Source organism: Myotis yumanensis, unplaced genomic scaffold, assembly GCF_028538775.1.
Source record: "Myotis yumanensis isolate MYYU_CA2020_CCGP unplaced genomic scaffold, mMyoYum1.0.hap1 SCAF_6, whole genome shotgun sequence".
Classification (NCBI taxonomy): domain Eukaryota; kingdom Metazoa; phylum Chordata; class Mammalia; order Chiroptera; family Vespertilionidae; genus Myotis; species Myotis yumanensis.
Genome location: NW_027223757.1, coordinates 92,611,008 through 92,625,582, shown reverse-complemented (window position 1 = coordinate 92,625,582; position 14,575 = coordinate 92,611,008). Strand labels below are relative to the sequence as shown.

Genomic DNA, 14,575 nt, shown 5'->3' with positions numbered 1-14,575 from the left:
GTTGCACTGTGATGATCTTTTTTTTTTTTTTTTTTTTTGTGATGATCTTTTTCAATCACGTTTTCCCATACCCAGCTCAGGCATTTTGGGGGGACTGTTAGAAAGAGAGAGAAGTTTATTTTAAAGCATGGTCTGCCTCGGGAGGTGATGAAAAGCCACAATCCCATTCAGAATCCTACCTGCCACCATTCAAAGGCTGGGAGCAAAGGCATTTGGATAAAGTAAACAGCCTCCTACCAAGTTTAGGCACATACGTTATCTTGAAAAGGAAGGTACTTTAGCTTAAAAGATGGACTGAGTAGCCTAAACAATGAAACCTGTTAGAAATCAGCAAACCCAGTCTGACCTAGACAAGTGCTGACGCTTTCCAGGGGCTTGAAGGCCAGTTAGGCAAGTAGCCTCTCCTGACACACATAGCCCACCACCAACAAATTTCAGCCTCACGATAACTGATCACATACATACACACACACACACACACACACACACACACCTTTGTATTCCCAGCAATTCCCCACTCTAGAAGGTTTCCTGGCATTTTAACCAAACACCAGTAAAACTAGGTAAGTACTGGAAAACCATAAGTAGTCCAGCCAGTGTTGTTCAGTGGTTGAGTGTTGAACTATGAACCAGGAGGTCACAGTTCAATTCCCGTAGGTCAGAGTTTGATTCCTGGTCAGGGCACATGCCCAAATTGCAGGCTTGATCCCCAATAGGAGGGCTGTGCAGGAGACATGTTTCTATCTTTCTCTCCCTCTCCCTTCCTCTCTGAAATCAATAAAAATATATTTTAAACAAAACCAAGAAGAAAGACCACAGGTACGTAAGTGGCCCAGTTCAAATACATTTCTAGAAAAAATTGGCATATCTCTGTCCTACTAAACAAAAAATTTTCCCAATCTTTTACCTCTGATGCACAGCAGTACTGACTTTTATAAGCTAACTACCTGTTCCTCTCTCTCTCTTCCTCCTTCCATCCCTCCCTCCCTGAAAGAGGAGTCTAGGGCAAATCTACGAAATGGGTGGCTAGGGAAGCTGTGTGGGAAGATATACCTTGCACTCTGCAGCCTTTGTACTCTCTGAATTTTATAACGTATGCATACATCACCTACTCAACGTAGTCTTTCTGACTAAACTACTTAAGAAGAGTGTAAATAAACTTTAGGATCTTTTCTTTGGGTCCTTTTAGACTTATTTCTTTAAAAGATCACAGTACTTCTTTTATCTCCAAGTGGCATAAACATTAAACAGGTTTTTTCTAATAAACTCTCACCATCCTATTCACTCCTACCCCTTACATTCAAAGGAAAGAAGGTGGTTTCATGAAATAGAACTGGTCTGTTAGCTGGCTTGCTTTAAATGATAGAGGTGGGACAGACTAAAGGAGAATCAGGAAAACTATTAGGGTAACAAGGCCCCATAGGATCTGTCTGGTTCACTCCCACTCCTCTAACGTCTCCCACCACTCTCCCTGACTCTGCCTTCCAGCTATACTGGCCTGCTTCCTGTTTTTCCTTCTGGCCAAGCTCATTCCCCACTTGGGGCCTCTGTAATTGCTCTTCCTCTGCCTTGCCCTTCAGGGATCTCCCAATCACAATTTGCCAAGGCTCTCCCCACCACCACCTGCAGTCATATCACACACTTACTTCCTGCCGAGCACCCACTACTGCCTAAAATCACCAAGTTCACCGATATTTTTGCTCATTTACTGTCTCCCTGCATTCCTATCAAATGCTCCAAGAGTGAGAGCTTCCATTTTGCCTTGTTCACCATTGTGTCCCCAGAACAGTGTACGGCCTGAAAATAGTCACTCAATACAAGTTTGCAGGAGTGAGTAAATGAATGAATATAAAAATGAACATTTTGCCCTATTCAAAGGGTTTCAGAGAGCAAAGGCTTCAGGAAGGCTGGGAAAAAGATGTGAATATTATTTTTTTGTTTTAGTATAATTTTATTGATTTCAGAGAGGAAGGAAGAGGGAGAGATAGAAACATCAATGATGAGAATCATTGATCAGCTGCCTGCACATCCTACACTGGGGATAGAGCCCGAAACCCAGTCATGTGCCCTGACCTGGAATCGGGAATCGAACCATGAGCTCCTGGTTCATTGGTCGATGCTCAACCACTGAGCAACGCCAGCCGGACTGATGTGAACATTCTTGAGCAGCTTCCATGTTACTTTAGAAATTCTGAAATTGTATTCAAGAAAGTTTTACTGGGTGTTGAGAGAATTTTACTCAGAAAATTGACCTTAAATGTGTATGCTTTATTACTAAATTTTAAGTATGAGGACTTTATTTCCAAATTCAATTTCTTATTTTTCTTTTATTCACATATTATCTTTTTTGCCTATAGTAGTTCCTTTGTTCTGTTTCAGATATTAACTACCATAAAGCAAATGCTTCAAGACTCAGCACCCACAAACTTTCCATCATGTTTCTTTCCTCTGATGATGACAGGAAATTTTTATGACCATCTCTATCAACCTTCATCTTCAAATTAACTAGTCTAATATTAACTAGAATCCAGACTTGACATATAGTAGCTATGAACCACCATGAACAATTCATTAAAACAGTATCCACTACATACTTAATTGTAGTTTGTTGATATATTTATTAATTAAGAAAAGGTTCCAGGCTATCAGCAAAATGAAAATCCTATTCCCTAAGGTACTGGACCTCTAGGGTTGGAGATCAGTACATTATATTAATTACCCAACACAATGCCTTCGAGATAGCACAGGCTTTCATGTTCAACATCTGAAAGAAATTCAAAGTGTCCTATCATAGGATGATCCAATTAGATTCAGAAAAGATTTACAATCAAATACACATATACTCCTGTTGAGATGATACTCGCACTAAGACATTGAAAGTACAGAAAGAACTGGGAGACTTCTCTGAAACATACTTATCAACATATGGTATATTCTGGCTACTTTCAGCTCCTCCACTAGGCTGTAAATTTCTTAAAAGCAGAGACTATGTGGCCCAGCCACTGTGGCTCAGTGGTTGAGCATCTACCCATGAACCAGGAGGTCATGGTTCGATTCTGGTCAGGGCACATGCATGGGTTGGAGGCTCGATTCCCAGTAGGAAGCATGCAAGAGGCAGCTAATCAATAATATTCTCTCTCTCTCTCTCTCTCTCTCTCTCTCCCTTCCTCTCCCATCCTCTCTCCGAAATCAATAAAAACTTTTTTTTTAAACAAAGCAGGGAGCCCTAGCCGGTTTGGCTCAGTGGATGGAGCGTTGGCCTGTGAATCAGAGGGTCCCAGGTTCGATTCCAGACAAGGGCATGTACCTTGGCTGCAGGCTCCTCCCCAGCCTGGGCCCTGGTCAGGGCGTGTGCATGAGGCAACCAATCGATGTGTTTCTCTCACACTGATATTCCTCTCTGTCTTTCCCTCTCTCTTCCACTCTCCCTAAAAATCAATAGAAAAATATCTTCGGGTGAGGAATACCAACAACAACAACAACAAAAAGCAGAGACTATGTGTTCATTCAGTCATTCACACAGTCAACAAATAATACTGACCATCTACTAAGGTCTAAGCACTGATGATACAGGAGTGAATAAAACAGACAAAACTTCCTATCCTCAAAAAAAAATTAAATAAATAAATAAAATAATAATTTTTAAAAAGTTCCTATCCTCATGGATTAGCCTGCATTCTAGTGAGAGGAAACAGACAACAAGCAAATGAATACATAATACAGTGATGGCGAACCTATGACACGCGTGTCAGAGGTGACATGTGAACTCATTTTTTTGGTTGATTTTTATTTGTTAAATGGCATTTAAATACATAAAATAAATACCAAAAATATAAGTCTTTGTTTTACTATGGTTGCAAATATCAAAAAATTTCTATATGTGACACGGCACCAGAATTAAGTTAGGGTTTTTCAAAATGCTGACACGCCGAGCTCAAAAGGTTCGCCATCACTGACATAATATGCCTGGTGTTGATACAAGCTGCCAAGGAAAAAAGCAGGAGACACGCAATGACAAAGGACTGCTATTATTTTACATAGGCTGATCATTAAAGACCTGTCTGATAAGGTGAAAAGTAAGCAAAGACCTAAAGTGAAGGAATGATCTATGCAGGTAATGGGGGGAGGGAAGGAGAGACCGCACAGAGCCAGTGTGACTGAAAGAGAGAAACAAGTAAGAGGGAGAGGGAGAAGAGATGAGGTCAGAGCCATGGCAGGGTATCAGACCATCCAGAGCATGAGATCATGGTTAAGACTTTGGATTTATTGAGACAGAACATCACTGGAGCAGAGTGACATGATCTGACTTCCATGACTGAAGAATCACTCTAGCAGCTGTGATAGAGAGGACTAGAGGAGTACAGGCAGAAGCAGGGAGACCCGTTAGGAAGAGACAGCAACAGTCCAGGAGAGAGGGAGCAATGGGTTAGGCTAGAATAACACAGTGGAGGTTCAGAGATAAGGTTATTCAGGACTTGCTGTCAGATAAGATGTGGGCATGAGAAAGGAAGAAGTGAAGGATGACTCCAAGGTTTCTAACCTTAGCAACTGATAGCATAGAGATTTCATTTACTGAAAGAGGGATAATTGTGGGAGAAGTGGGCCTCTGTTGCTTTGTTTCTTGGAAAATGGAAACAAGAATTCAGTTTGGACATTTTAAGTTTGAGATGCCTCTCAGGTATCCAGATGGATATACTGAGTAGAGATTGCAGGATATTCAAGTCTTTGATTTCAGGAGAGAAGTCAGGGCTAAAAATCTACACTAATAAAAGACAAAGATGCTAACTGACCATACCTTCGCTATGCCCAAGCCATGCCCACCAGCCAATCAGAGCGACTATATGCAAATTAACCCAACCAAGATGGCGGCCAGCAGCCACGGAGCTGGAGCAAGCAGGAGGCTTGGTTGCCCAGGTGATGGAGGAAGCCAAGCTTCCCGCCTGCCCTGAGCCGGCTGTTGCCTCCGCTCATGGCAACAAAGTTTCAATTATAGAAGACAAATAAATCCCAGATACCTGCTTCCAGCCAGCCTCCACTGGGAGCTTGGGTGGCTGGTGGCCATGGCCAGCCTGCAAACAGCCATCAGCCCCTCACCCAGGATGGCCACACCTTCATGGGGTGAGGGTCCCCACTGGGGGGCTTGGCCAGCCTGCAAACAGCCATCAGCCCCTCACCGAGACTGGCCAGGCACCCCAGTGGGGACCCCCACACTGAAGAGGCTGTGGCCAGCCTGCAAACAGCCATCGGCCCCTCACCCAGGCGGGCCAGGCACCCCAGCGGGGATTCCCACCCTGAAGGGGCTGTGGCCAGCCTGCAAACAGCCATCAGCCCCTCACCCAGGCTGGCCAGGCACCCCACGGGGGACCCCCACCCTGAAGGGGCTGTGGCCAGCCTGCAAACAGCCATCAGCCCCTCACCCAGGCTGGCCAGGCACTCCTATATAATAAAAGGGTAATATGCACATTGACCCTAACAGCAGAATGACTGGGAATGACTGGTCACTATGACACACACTGACCACCAGGGGGCAGATGCTTAATGCAGGAGCTGCCCCCTGGTGGGCAGTGCGCTCCCACAGGGGGACTCTGCTCAGCCACAAGCAGGCTGACGGCTGCCAGTACAGCGGTGGTGGTGGGAGCCTCTCCCGCCTCCTCAGCAGTGCTAAGGATGTCCGACTGCAGCTTAGGCCTGCTCCCCACTGGCAAGTGGACATTCCCCGAGGGCTCCCGGGCTGCCAGAGGGATGTCTGACTGCCAGCTTAGGCCCAATCCCCCCAGGGAGCTGGCCTAAGCCAGCAGGTGGTCATCCCCCGAGGTGTCCCAGACTGGGAGAGGGCATAGGCTGGGCTGAGGGACGCCTCCGAGTGCACAAATTTTTGTGCACCGGGCCTCTAGTCTATACTAATAAAAGCCTATGTGGTTGTCATGCCCTCACATCGTGATGCCCTCATGCCGTCACAATCCATCACCAGGAGGCTGTGTGCACAGCGTGCACACACAGGTGGGCAGGGCTGCGTGAGTGGCGAGATGTGCGCAGGTGGTCGGAGACTTGATGCCGCGGGTCCCGGCAACTGCTCCACCAGGTCCCAGCATCTCCACGTGGTGTGGAGGAGGCGGGTCTCAGCGGCTCTGTGTGGCATGGAGGCGGGTCCCGCGGCTCCGGCCTACCTCTTTGGGGCAATCCATTGAGGAGCCCAGGATGGGTGGGCAGGGCCTAACTCTTTGGGAAGATCGATCTGATTGCAGGGCTCCTACATTGTGAGAGGGCACAGGCCAGGCTTGGGACCTCCCTCCCCTGAGTGCAAGAATTTCGTGCACTGGGCTTCTAATAGATACATAAAAGTAATCAGTATAGCCCTAACCAGTTTGGCTCAGTGGGTAGAGCATCGGCCTGTGGACTAAAGAGTCCCAGGTTCAATTCCAGCCAAGGGTATGTACCTTGGTTGTGGGCACATCCCCAGTAGGGGGTGTGCAGGAGGCAGCGGATCGATGTTTCTCTCTCATCGACATCTCTAACTCTCTATCCCTCCCCCTTCCTCTCTGTAAAAAATTAATAAAAATATATTTTTTAAAAAAGTAATCTGTATAAACAGGGCATTTAAGGATGGAATTGGGAGAGATCACCTACTGTATGGGTGTGTGTAGCGGGGGTCAAAGATTATACCCTTGTGCACTGCAATGAAAAGAAGTCAGGAAAATGAGGAATACAGCAATAATAAGGAGGAGCAACCAGAAAGAGAGGGAAGAACTTGAGAGATGCTCTAGAACCAAGATGAACAAAGTGTTTCAAGAAGAAAAGAATTACCAGGTAACATAAGGGTTGAGAATAGGCCCCTGGGTTTAGTAACTGGTAGATTACCCTGAATAGTGACTTCAGCAGAATCAGAGAAAAAGTGCCTAACTGAATGAGTTCAAGAGAAAATGAGAAGAGGAGCAGGAGACAACCAAGAACAGAAAAGTTCTGCTATGAAAGGAAAGAGAAAAAAGAATGGTAGCTAGAGGGAATCTGGGACCAAGGGAGCATTTTTAAAAAGATGTTAAATATCAAAGCCTGTTTGCCTGGGAATGACGGTGCACAGAAGGACAGGCGATGAAGCAGGAGAGATGGGCCAACTGTAGTACAGAGGTCAGTAGGCAGGCAGGAAGGGAAGGCACAGTGCAGAGCAGGCAGAGGGGTTGACTTTATGAGGAACCACAGACTTATTAATCTGTGTATTACCATGATCTCACACAGAGACTAGTCAATACTAGGGCTCTCCAAAAAAGTGTGCTGAAGGAATGAATAAACAAAGGCATTCTTGAATAGGGCTCTTCCTTTTTGTATTAGGCTATGAAGAAAAATATAGACTGCTTCACACATGTAGATGCACAACACTATGTTTATTAAGAAATGAGAGAGACCACCAAGATGGCGGCATAGGTAAACACTGGAGACTGCTGCCGCAAACAACCACTTCAAAAATACAACTAAAAGACGGAACGGACATCACCCAGAACCACAGGAAGGCTGGCTGAGGAGAGACTCTTCAACTAGAAGGAAAAACAACCGAATTACGAGGCTCAGAAGAGGCGCAATGTGGAAAATTTAAAGGTATGGAGGTGCGCGCGCAAAGCGGGCTGGTGGCTGAGGGCGCGGTTGTCGTTTTCAATCAGGAGGGAGTCTCAGACTCTGAGCTCCAGATCCGGGCGAGTCTCTAGGGACCCAGACTCAAACGGGAGAAGCAGGACTGTCTGGCTACGGTCCCTCCGACGTTTGCAGCGGTTGCTGGGACAGAGAGGCAGAGCCCCTGGGGACGGAATGAGAGCAGCCATAACTGCTCCCTCCCCCGCCCTGTTGATCCCGCCCCGCCAAAGCCCTGCGCAGAGCCATTTGCCGGATCGCCTCAGGCAAAGGCTAGATTAGCACCTCTCCAGAGGACAGAAGTTTTCCCCGGCAGACACAGGTGATTCTCACAGCCAGTCGGCCTGGTGGTCAAATCCCTCTAGTATTAACTACAACAATCAAGGCTTAACTAGAACAAGACTGTGCACAAAGACCACAAGGGGGTGCACCAAGAAAGCATAAAAAATGCGGAGACAAAAAAACATGACAGAAATGGAGGATATGGAGCTAAAAAACGCAATTTTGAGGGCTTGCAATAAACTTGTGGAGAGCCTCACGAAAACTAATGAGACCCTCAATGCCAGGATAAAGAAACTAGAAATTAAGCATACACTGACTGAAATAAAGAATATTATACCCAATAGCAGACCAGAGGAGCGCAAGAATCAAGTCAAAGATTTGAAATGTGAAGAAGCAAAAAACACCCAACCGGAAAAGCAAAATGAAAAAAGAATCCGAAAATACGAAGATAGTGTAAGGAACCTCTGGGACACCTTCAAACGTACCAACATCAGAATTATAGGGGTGCCAGAAGATGAGAGACAGCAAGATATTGAAAACCTATTTGAAGAAATAATGGCAGAAAACTTCCCCCACCTGGTGAAAGAAATGGACTTACAGGTCCAAGAAGCGCAGAGAACCCCAAACAAAAGGAATCCAAAGAGGACCACACCAACACACATCATCATTAAAATGCCAAGAGCAAATGACAAAGAGAGAATCTTAAAAGCAGCAAGAGAAAGAGGCTCAATTACCTACAAGGGAATACCCATACGACTGTCAGCTGATTTCTCAACAGAAACTTTGCAGGCCAGAAGGGAATGGCAAGAAATATTCAAAGTACTGAATACCAAGAACCTACAACCAAGAGTACTTTATCCAGCAAAGCTATCATTCAGAATTGAAGGTCAGATAAAGAGCTTCACAGATAAGGAAAAGCTAAAGGACTTCATCACCACCAAACCAGTATTATACGAAATGCTGAAAGGTATCCTTTAAGAAGAGGAAGAAGAAAAAGGTAAAGATACAAATTGTGAACAACAAACACGCATCTATCAACAAGTGAATCTAAGAATCAAGTGAATAAATAATCTGATGTACAGAATGAACTGGTGATTATAATGAATCAGGGACATAGAAAGGGAATGGACTGACTATTCTTTGGGGGGAGGGAGGGGAATGGGAGATGCGGGAAGAGACTGGACAAAAATCATGCACCTATTGATGAGGACAGTGGGTGGGGAGTGAGGGCGGAGGGTAGGGTGGGAACTGGGAGGAGGGGAGTTATGGGAAAAAAAAAAAGAGGAACAAATGTAATCTGAACAATAAAGATTTAATAAAAATAAATAAATAAAAATAAAAAAAAACATGAAAAAAAAATGTTCACTGTACATCAAAATATTGTAATAAAAGTTACTTATCACGAACACCCCAAATTTCAAGATTTTAATTTATCAAAATGTCAAACACAATTAGTTAAATTTGTAAGTGGGGAAATTTTCCTGCTTTGGATTTCCTGTTTCGGTTTGAAGGAAAGGAAATTCGTTTTCATCATGTTGTTGGGTCTATCTGCTCTTCCATCTCTCCCACTAGACTCTAAGCTCCCTGCACGTCTGTGGCCTTCATAACTGTATCACAGAACCTGACACTTAACAAACTTGCTGAATATGTTCACACATCCTGAAATACTGAATCAGTATTTCAGTAGGCCTATAAATAAATTTTCTAGGGCGGATAAAACAGAATGTTAGAAGGTTTGATTCATGGTCTATTATTTGCTAATATTTTCCATCTCTTTTTCGTTACACTGTATTTATATTTCCTGATACTGGTTAATTAAATAAATCAGGACCCTATTTATCCTTTTTTTCCTATTTATACTTATACTACTACTGTATTAATGCTAATAATATTCTGTAAACTAATCTTTTTATTTTTTTATTGATTGATTTGAGAGGAAGAGACATTGATTCATTGTTCCACCCATTTATGCTGCATTCATTGGTTAACCCTTCTATATGCCCTGACCAGAGATGAATCCTGAAAAACCTTGGTCTATTGGAACTACACTCTAACGAACTGAGCTACCCGGCCAGGGCTAAACTATTCTATCTTGATTAAAATCATTAGTGTCCATTAAAAAATAAAAATGGCCCTAGCCGGTTTGGCTCAGTGGTTGAGCCTCAGCCTGGGGACTGACGGATCCCAGGTTCAATTCCTGGTCAGGGCACATACTGGGTTGCGGGCTCAATTCCCAGCAGGGGATGTGCAGGAGGCATCTGATCAATGATTCTCTCTCATCACTTATGTTTCCATCTCTCTCTCCCTCTCCCTTCCTCTCAGAAATCAATAAAAATATATTTTAAAAATATAATAAAATAAAAATGGGTTGAATGTCCTATTGAATTGGAATTTCAAATTCCCACAATGTGGCAGCTAACACTTCCAGTTTCTAGTACTTCTATTGAGAATATAAAAGTTCTCCTGGAACTAACAAATTCTTCCCATCCAACACAATTATATAACCTGAAAGTTGAGCAGAACCCTAGAGATAATTTCTTGTCTAAAATCTCTCCCAATTAAGGGATCCTATCAAAAACTACTCATATTTTTGGGGCAGGAAGGGATGTTGATCCCACATTACAGAGTGTTGCACCCATAGTAGGCTCTTAATACATGCTTGTTTAAGTGAACTGCACAAGTCTTAAATGGGCCCATTTCATTCATCTTCTTGTTCTTCCTAGGTGTTAGGTGCAACATCCACTGAATCTGTAAAGATCTGCATTAATCTTCTGCTCACCAACCAATATTCAAAAAGAAAGTCAGTAGAACAACAACAAAAGATTTTTAAAAAGAAAAAGAAATTCAGTAGAGGAAACTCCATGATCAGTCAAATCTATTTTTTTTTAAATATATTTTATTGATTTTTTACAGAGAGGAAGGGAGAGAGATAGAGAGTTAGAAACATCGATGAGAGAGAGAGACATCGATCAGCTGCCTCCTGTACATCTCCTACTGGGGATGTGCCCGCAACCCAGGTACATGCCCTTGACCGGAATTGAACCTGGGACCTTTCAGTCCACAGGCCGACGCTCTATCCACTGAGCCAAACCGGTTTTGGCTCAGTCAAATCTATTAACATTAATGCTACTAATGTCAGTAAATAACAAAACTTTAACAGAAAACAAATCTTTGTTTGCTTATGATCTATGAAGGATTTCCAATGTATCCAAAATGGTCACACTTTCAATTTCTAGTATGACATTTTAAAACAAAGTCTTGCATCATTGATACAACTAAATTATATACCCTTCCACTTATAATTGGGGTGCCCACAGACTTAACCATAGTGGTGTAGTGAGATATGTTATTATGCTAATTAGTTTTCCATCCAGTTAACAGCTTGTGATCCCATATGATTTCCCATAATCCTCCTATATAATAAAACCCTAATATGCAAATTGACCAAACCGCAGCAGAACCAGTTGCTATGATGCTCACTGACCGCCAGGGGGCAGACACTCAACACAGGAGCTGCTCCCTGGTGGTCAGTGCGCTCCCACAGAGGCTCCTCAGCCAGAAGCCGGGCTCATGGCTGCGGGCTGGCGAACACAGCAGCAGTGGCGGTCATCCCCCAAAGGGTCCCGGTCTGTGAGAGGCACAGGCGGGGCTGAGGGGACCCGTCCCCCACCCCGCCCCTCCCGCCAGTGCACAAAATTCGTGCACGGGGCCTCCAGTATGATATAATAATGAAGACAATAAAGCCTTTGGAACAGTAAACACCACCAATAATTTTACTTTACTCAAGTCTGTATTCCAAAACAGTACATAATTTACAGCATGGCCCTGCTTAGGACTCCTATTATAATACATCTGTTTGGGGGATTTTTACAACACATGCTAGGACACAAACTATACATTTCCAAATCCACTTCCTTCTGTTTTGCTAAAAGGGAACACACACCATCCCTCAACAGCACAATTAGTGTCCCTCCCCATCCCCAGGCAGTAATTTAAATTCCCACTTCCCCCTAAATATCTCTGGACAGACACTTCTGCCAATCCATCGGTCTCTTTCACCACAGCTTCTTTTCACAACTAACGGGTCAAGTTCCTTTCCCCCCATTTCAACACGATGCACTGTTTTCCCCACTGCCCACTGCTGAATGCGGGACTAGAACATATTGAATGTCACTGTCCTGCATTGTTTGCAGTTTAACTGCCATTTTACCACCACGCGCATGAGAGAAACCATCCCACCGGCATCGCATGAATTGCCAAAGCGCTTTTCTTTGTGGATTTCCGAAACACCTTCCTCTTCCCGATTCCCTCTATCACCCCAGAAACGGCTCTGAGAGGCTGAGATTTCTTTTTTAAGTACCTTAAGCAAAAAGAAACTGATTCCAGGCATTTCTATTTTGCTAGCAACTGTACTCCCAAGGGCCCTGAGACAGAGCAGCGGAGGAATGTCAGGGCACAGATCTTAAATATCGCTTCTGGCCTCCCCAATCAAAATGAACATTTTTCAACTCTCCAAGATCATCTCAGCAAACACCCTTTCCTCTCAGGTGACACCAAAAGGGCTACCCGGAGCATCATAAAATAAACAACTGGCTTTGGCATGCGCCCTGAATCTTACTAAAACGCCCCCCCTGCCCCCCGCCCCCCATAATCCCTTCCTAACCCCCAACCTGCCAAGGAAGCGGACGATTTCTCGGCCACAAAAGGGCGGCCCGCGCCTCGTGCCCCGCGGCCTCCGCACACATGTGCCGGGCGGACAAGTGCGGAGCTGCCCCTCCCGGATCGCAAGCCGGCGGCTGACCGCCCACCACTCTCTCTCCCCGGCCACGGCCCGCTCCCCGCGCCCCGCTCTCCACTGACAGGGCCGGGCACCGCCTTCCGCCCGGCGCGCGCCGAAGGGCCGGGCTCCGACCCCCTTCCCCCCCGCCCACCATCCTCTTTCCTTCCCCTTCTTCGCCTCAGGAAATCCCGTCGGAACTTCATTTGGGTCGAGCCCAGCCGTCCCGCCCGGAGTCCGGGCACACCGTCCCCCGACGGCCGCGCCTCCCCCGTCCCCCAGCCCCCCAGCCTCGGCGGGAGGCGGCCGCCGACCCCCGCGACCCCCAGCCGGCGCCTCACCTCCTCCTCGCTCTCGCTGCGGAAACACAGGCACGCGGCCCGCTTCTTGTAGCCGTCGCCGTCATAGGTGCGGGTCTGGTTCGACTTGAGCTTCATCATCCTCCGGCCCGGGTGGGGGTGCGGTGCGAGTCGCGGGAGTGGAGGGTGGGAAGCCCGCTGCGGACGGCCGCGCGCGCGCGCCCCCGGCTCGGCCAAGGGACGCGGAGAGGGGGGGGCGGCTCCTCCGCTACACGGCTCCGCCGCTGGCTCGCCGCGGCCTCCTCATTCCCCCCGTCCCAGGCCCCGCGCCGCCGCCGCCGTCACGGCTGTCGTCCCAGCTGCCGCCACGGCCGCCGCCCCCACTGCTGCCGCCACCCCCGACGACGACCGCGCCGCCATCTTGGGCGCGCTGCGTCAGCGGCGTAAGGCGGCGCCGGCCTGCGGGGCGGCCACGCGCTCGCGGCGGAGGCTGCGTTCGGGAATCGCGCCCGCCCAGTGCGCGCGGCGTAAACGAGCGTCGGGAAGGAGCGCCGCGCGGCTCCAGGCGGCCTCGGCGCCCGCGGCGTAGGGGCGGGGCGGGTGGGGCGCGCGGAGAGCTCCGCGGAGGAGAGGATGCTGGCGCCGGGCTTCGCCGCGCGGCTGAGCAACGGCCCGGGTGCGGACGCTGCTGTCCAGCCCCGCGGCTCTGCGGGAGGGAGGCGGCAGCCGGACCAAGGTCACCCGCGAGTCCGCGGCCCGAGATGACTCAAGGTCAGGCCGCCCGGGCCTGGACCCTGCGGGTCCCTCTGGGAGGGGGAGGGGCGAGGTCCGGGGGAACCATTGGGATGCGGTTAGACACGGGAGTGGAGCCCGCCATGCCTGCGAGTAGATCCTGCGCCCGAACGGCGGCGGGTGGAGGGTATGTTTGCGGGGCGGGGCACGTTTCGCTGACATCCAGAAGCTCTGGAAGTCGTGTGAGCTGAGGCATGTCGTCCATTAGAACAAAAGTTTATCCTGAGATCCTTTATTTGTGCAATAAAGCAAATGCGCCCTCTGAAGGTAAACATGAGGGCCAGAAGGGAACGTGTGTGTGCGCGCGCGCGCGCGCGCGAACCATAAGGCAGTCATCGTTTCTGGCGATGAAAGGAGTGTATATTGTGGATGTCGGATTCTCCAGGAAAAGAGACACAGCCAGACACTCTTGAGCTGGAGATCTGTGAATGTTATCAGCAGTCCAGACCTCCAATGCCCTAAACATGTTGAAAAGCCTGTGTAGGGTTTGTGAATCGCTTATTAACCTTTTTGAATTTGCTTGTATTTAGCATGGTAAAAAAAGATTAGGATTTGAAACCAAACATTCCTCCGTAAAATAGAGATAATAACCCTTCTGGGCACCTGGCACACAGTAGGCACTCACTATATTGCAACTCATATTGACATTTCATACAATTTTTACCATATAAGATGTAGAATTTCGCCAGAACCGGTTTGGCTCGGTGGATAGAGCGTCGGCCTGCGGACTCAAGGGTCCCGGGTTCGATTCCGGTCAAGGGCATGTACCTTGGTTGTGGGCACATCCCCCGTGGGGGGCGTGCAG

General features: G+C 47.4%; 1 protein-coding gene across 1 annotated transcript in view; it reads right to left on the bottom strand.

The window, feature by feature from the left end:
- The window catches only part of NUDT3 (nudix hydrolase 3), a 101,795-nt gene extending 88,426 nt beyond the window's left edge, over positions 1-13,369 (bottom strand). The window contains exon 1 of the mRNA XM_070418737.1: positions 13,021-13,369. Within this exon, the coding sequence (XP_070274838.1) occupies positions 13,021-13,119 (99 nt within the window). The 5' untranslated portion in view covers positions 13,120-13,369. The remainder of the gene's footprint in view (positions 1-13,020) is intronic.
- Positions 13,370-14,575: the final 1,206 nt, after the last annotated feature.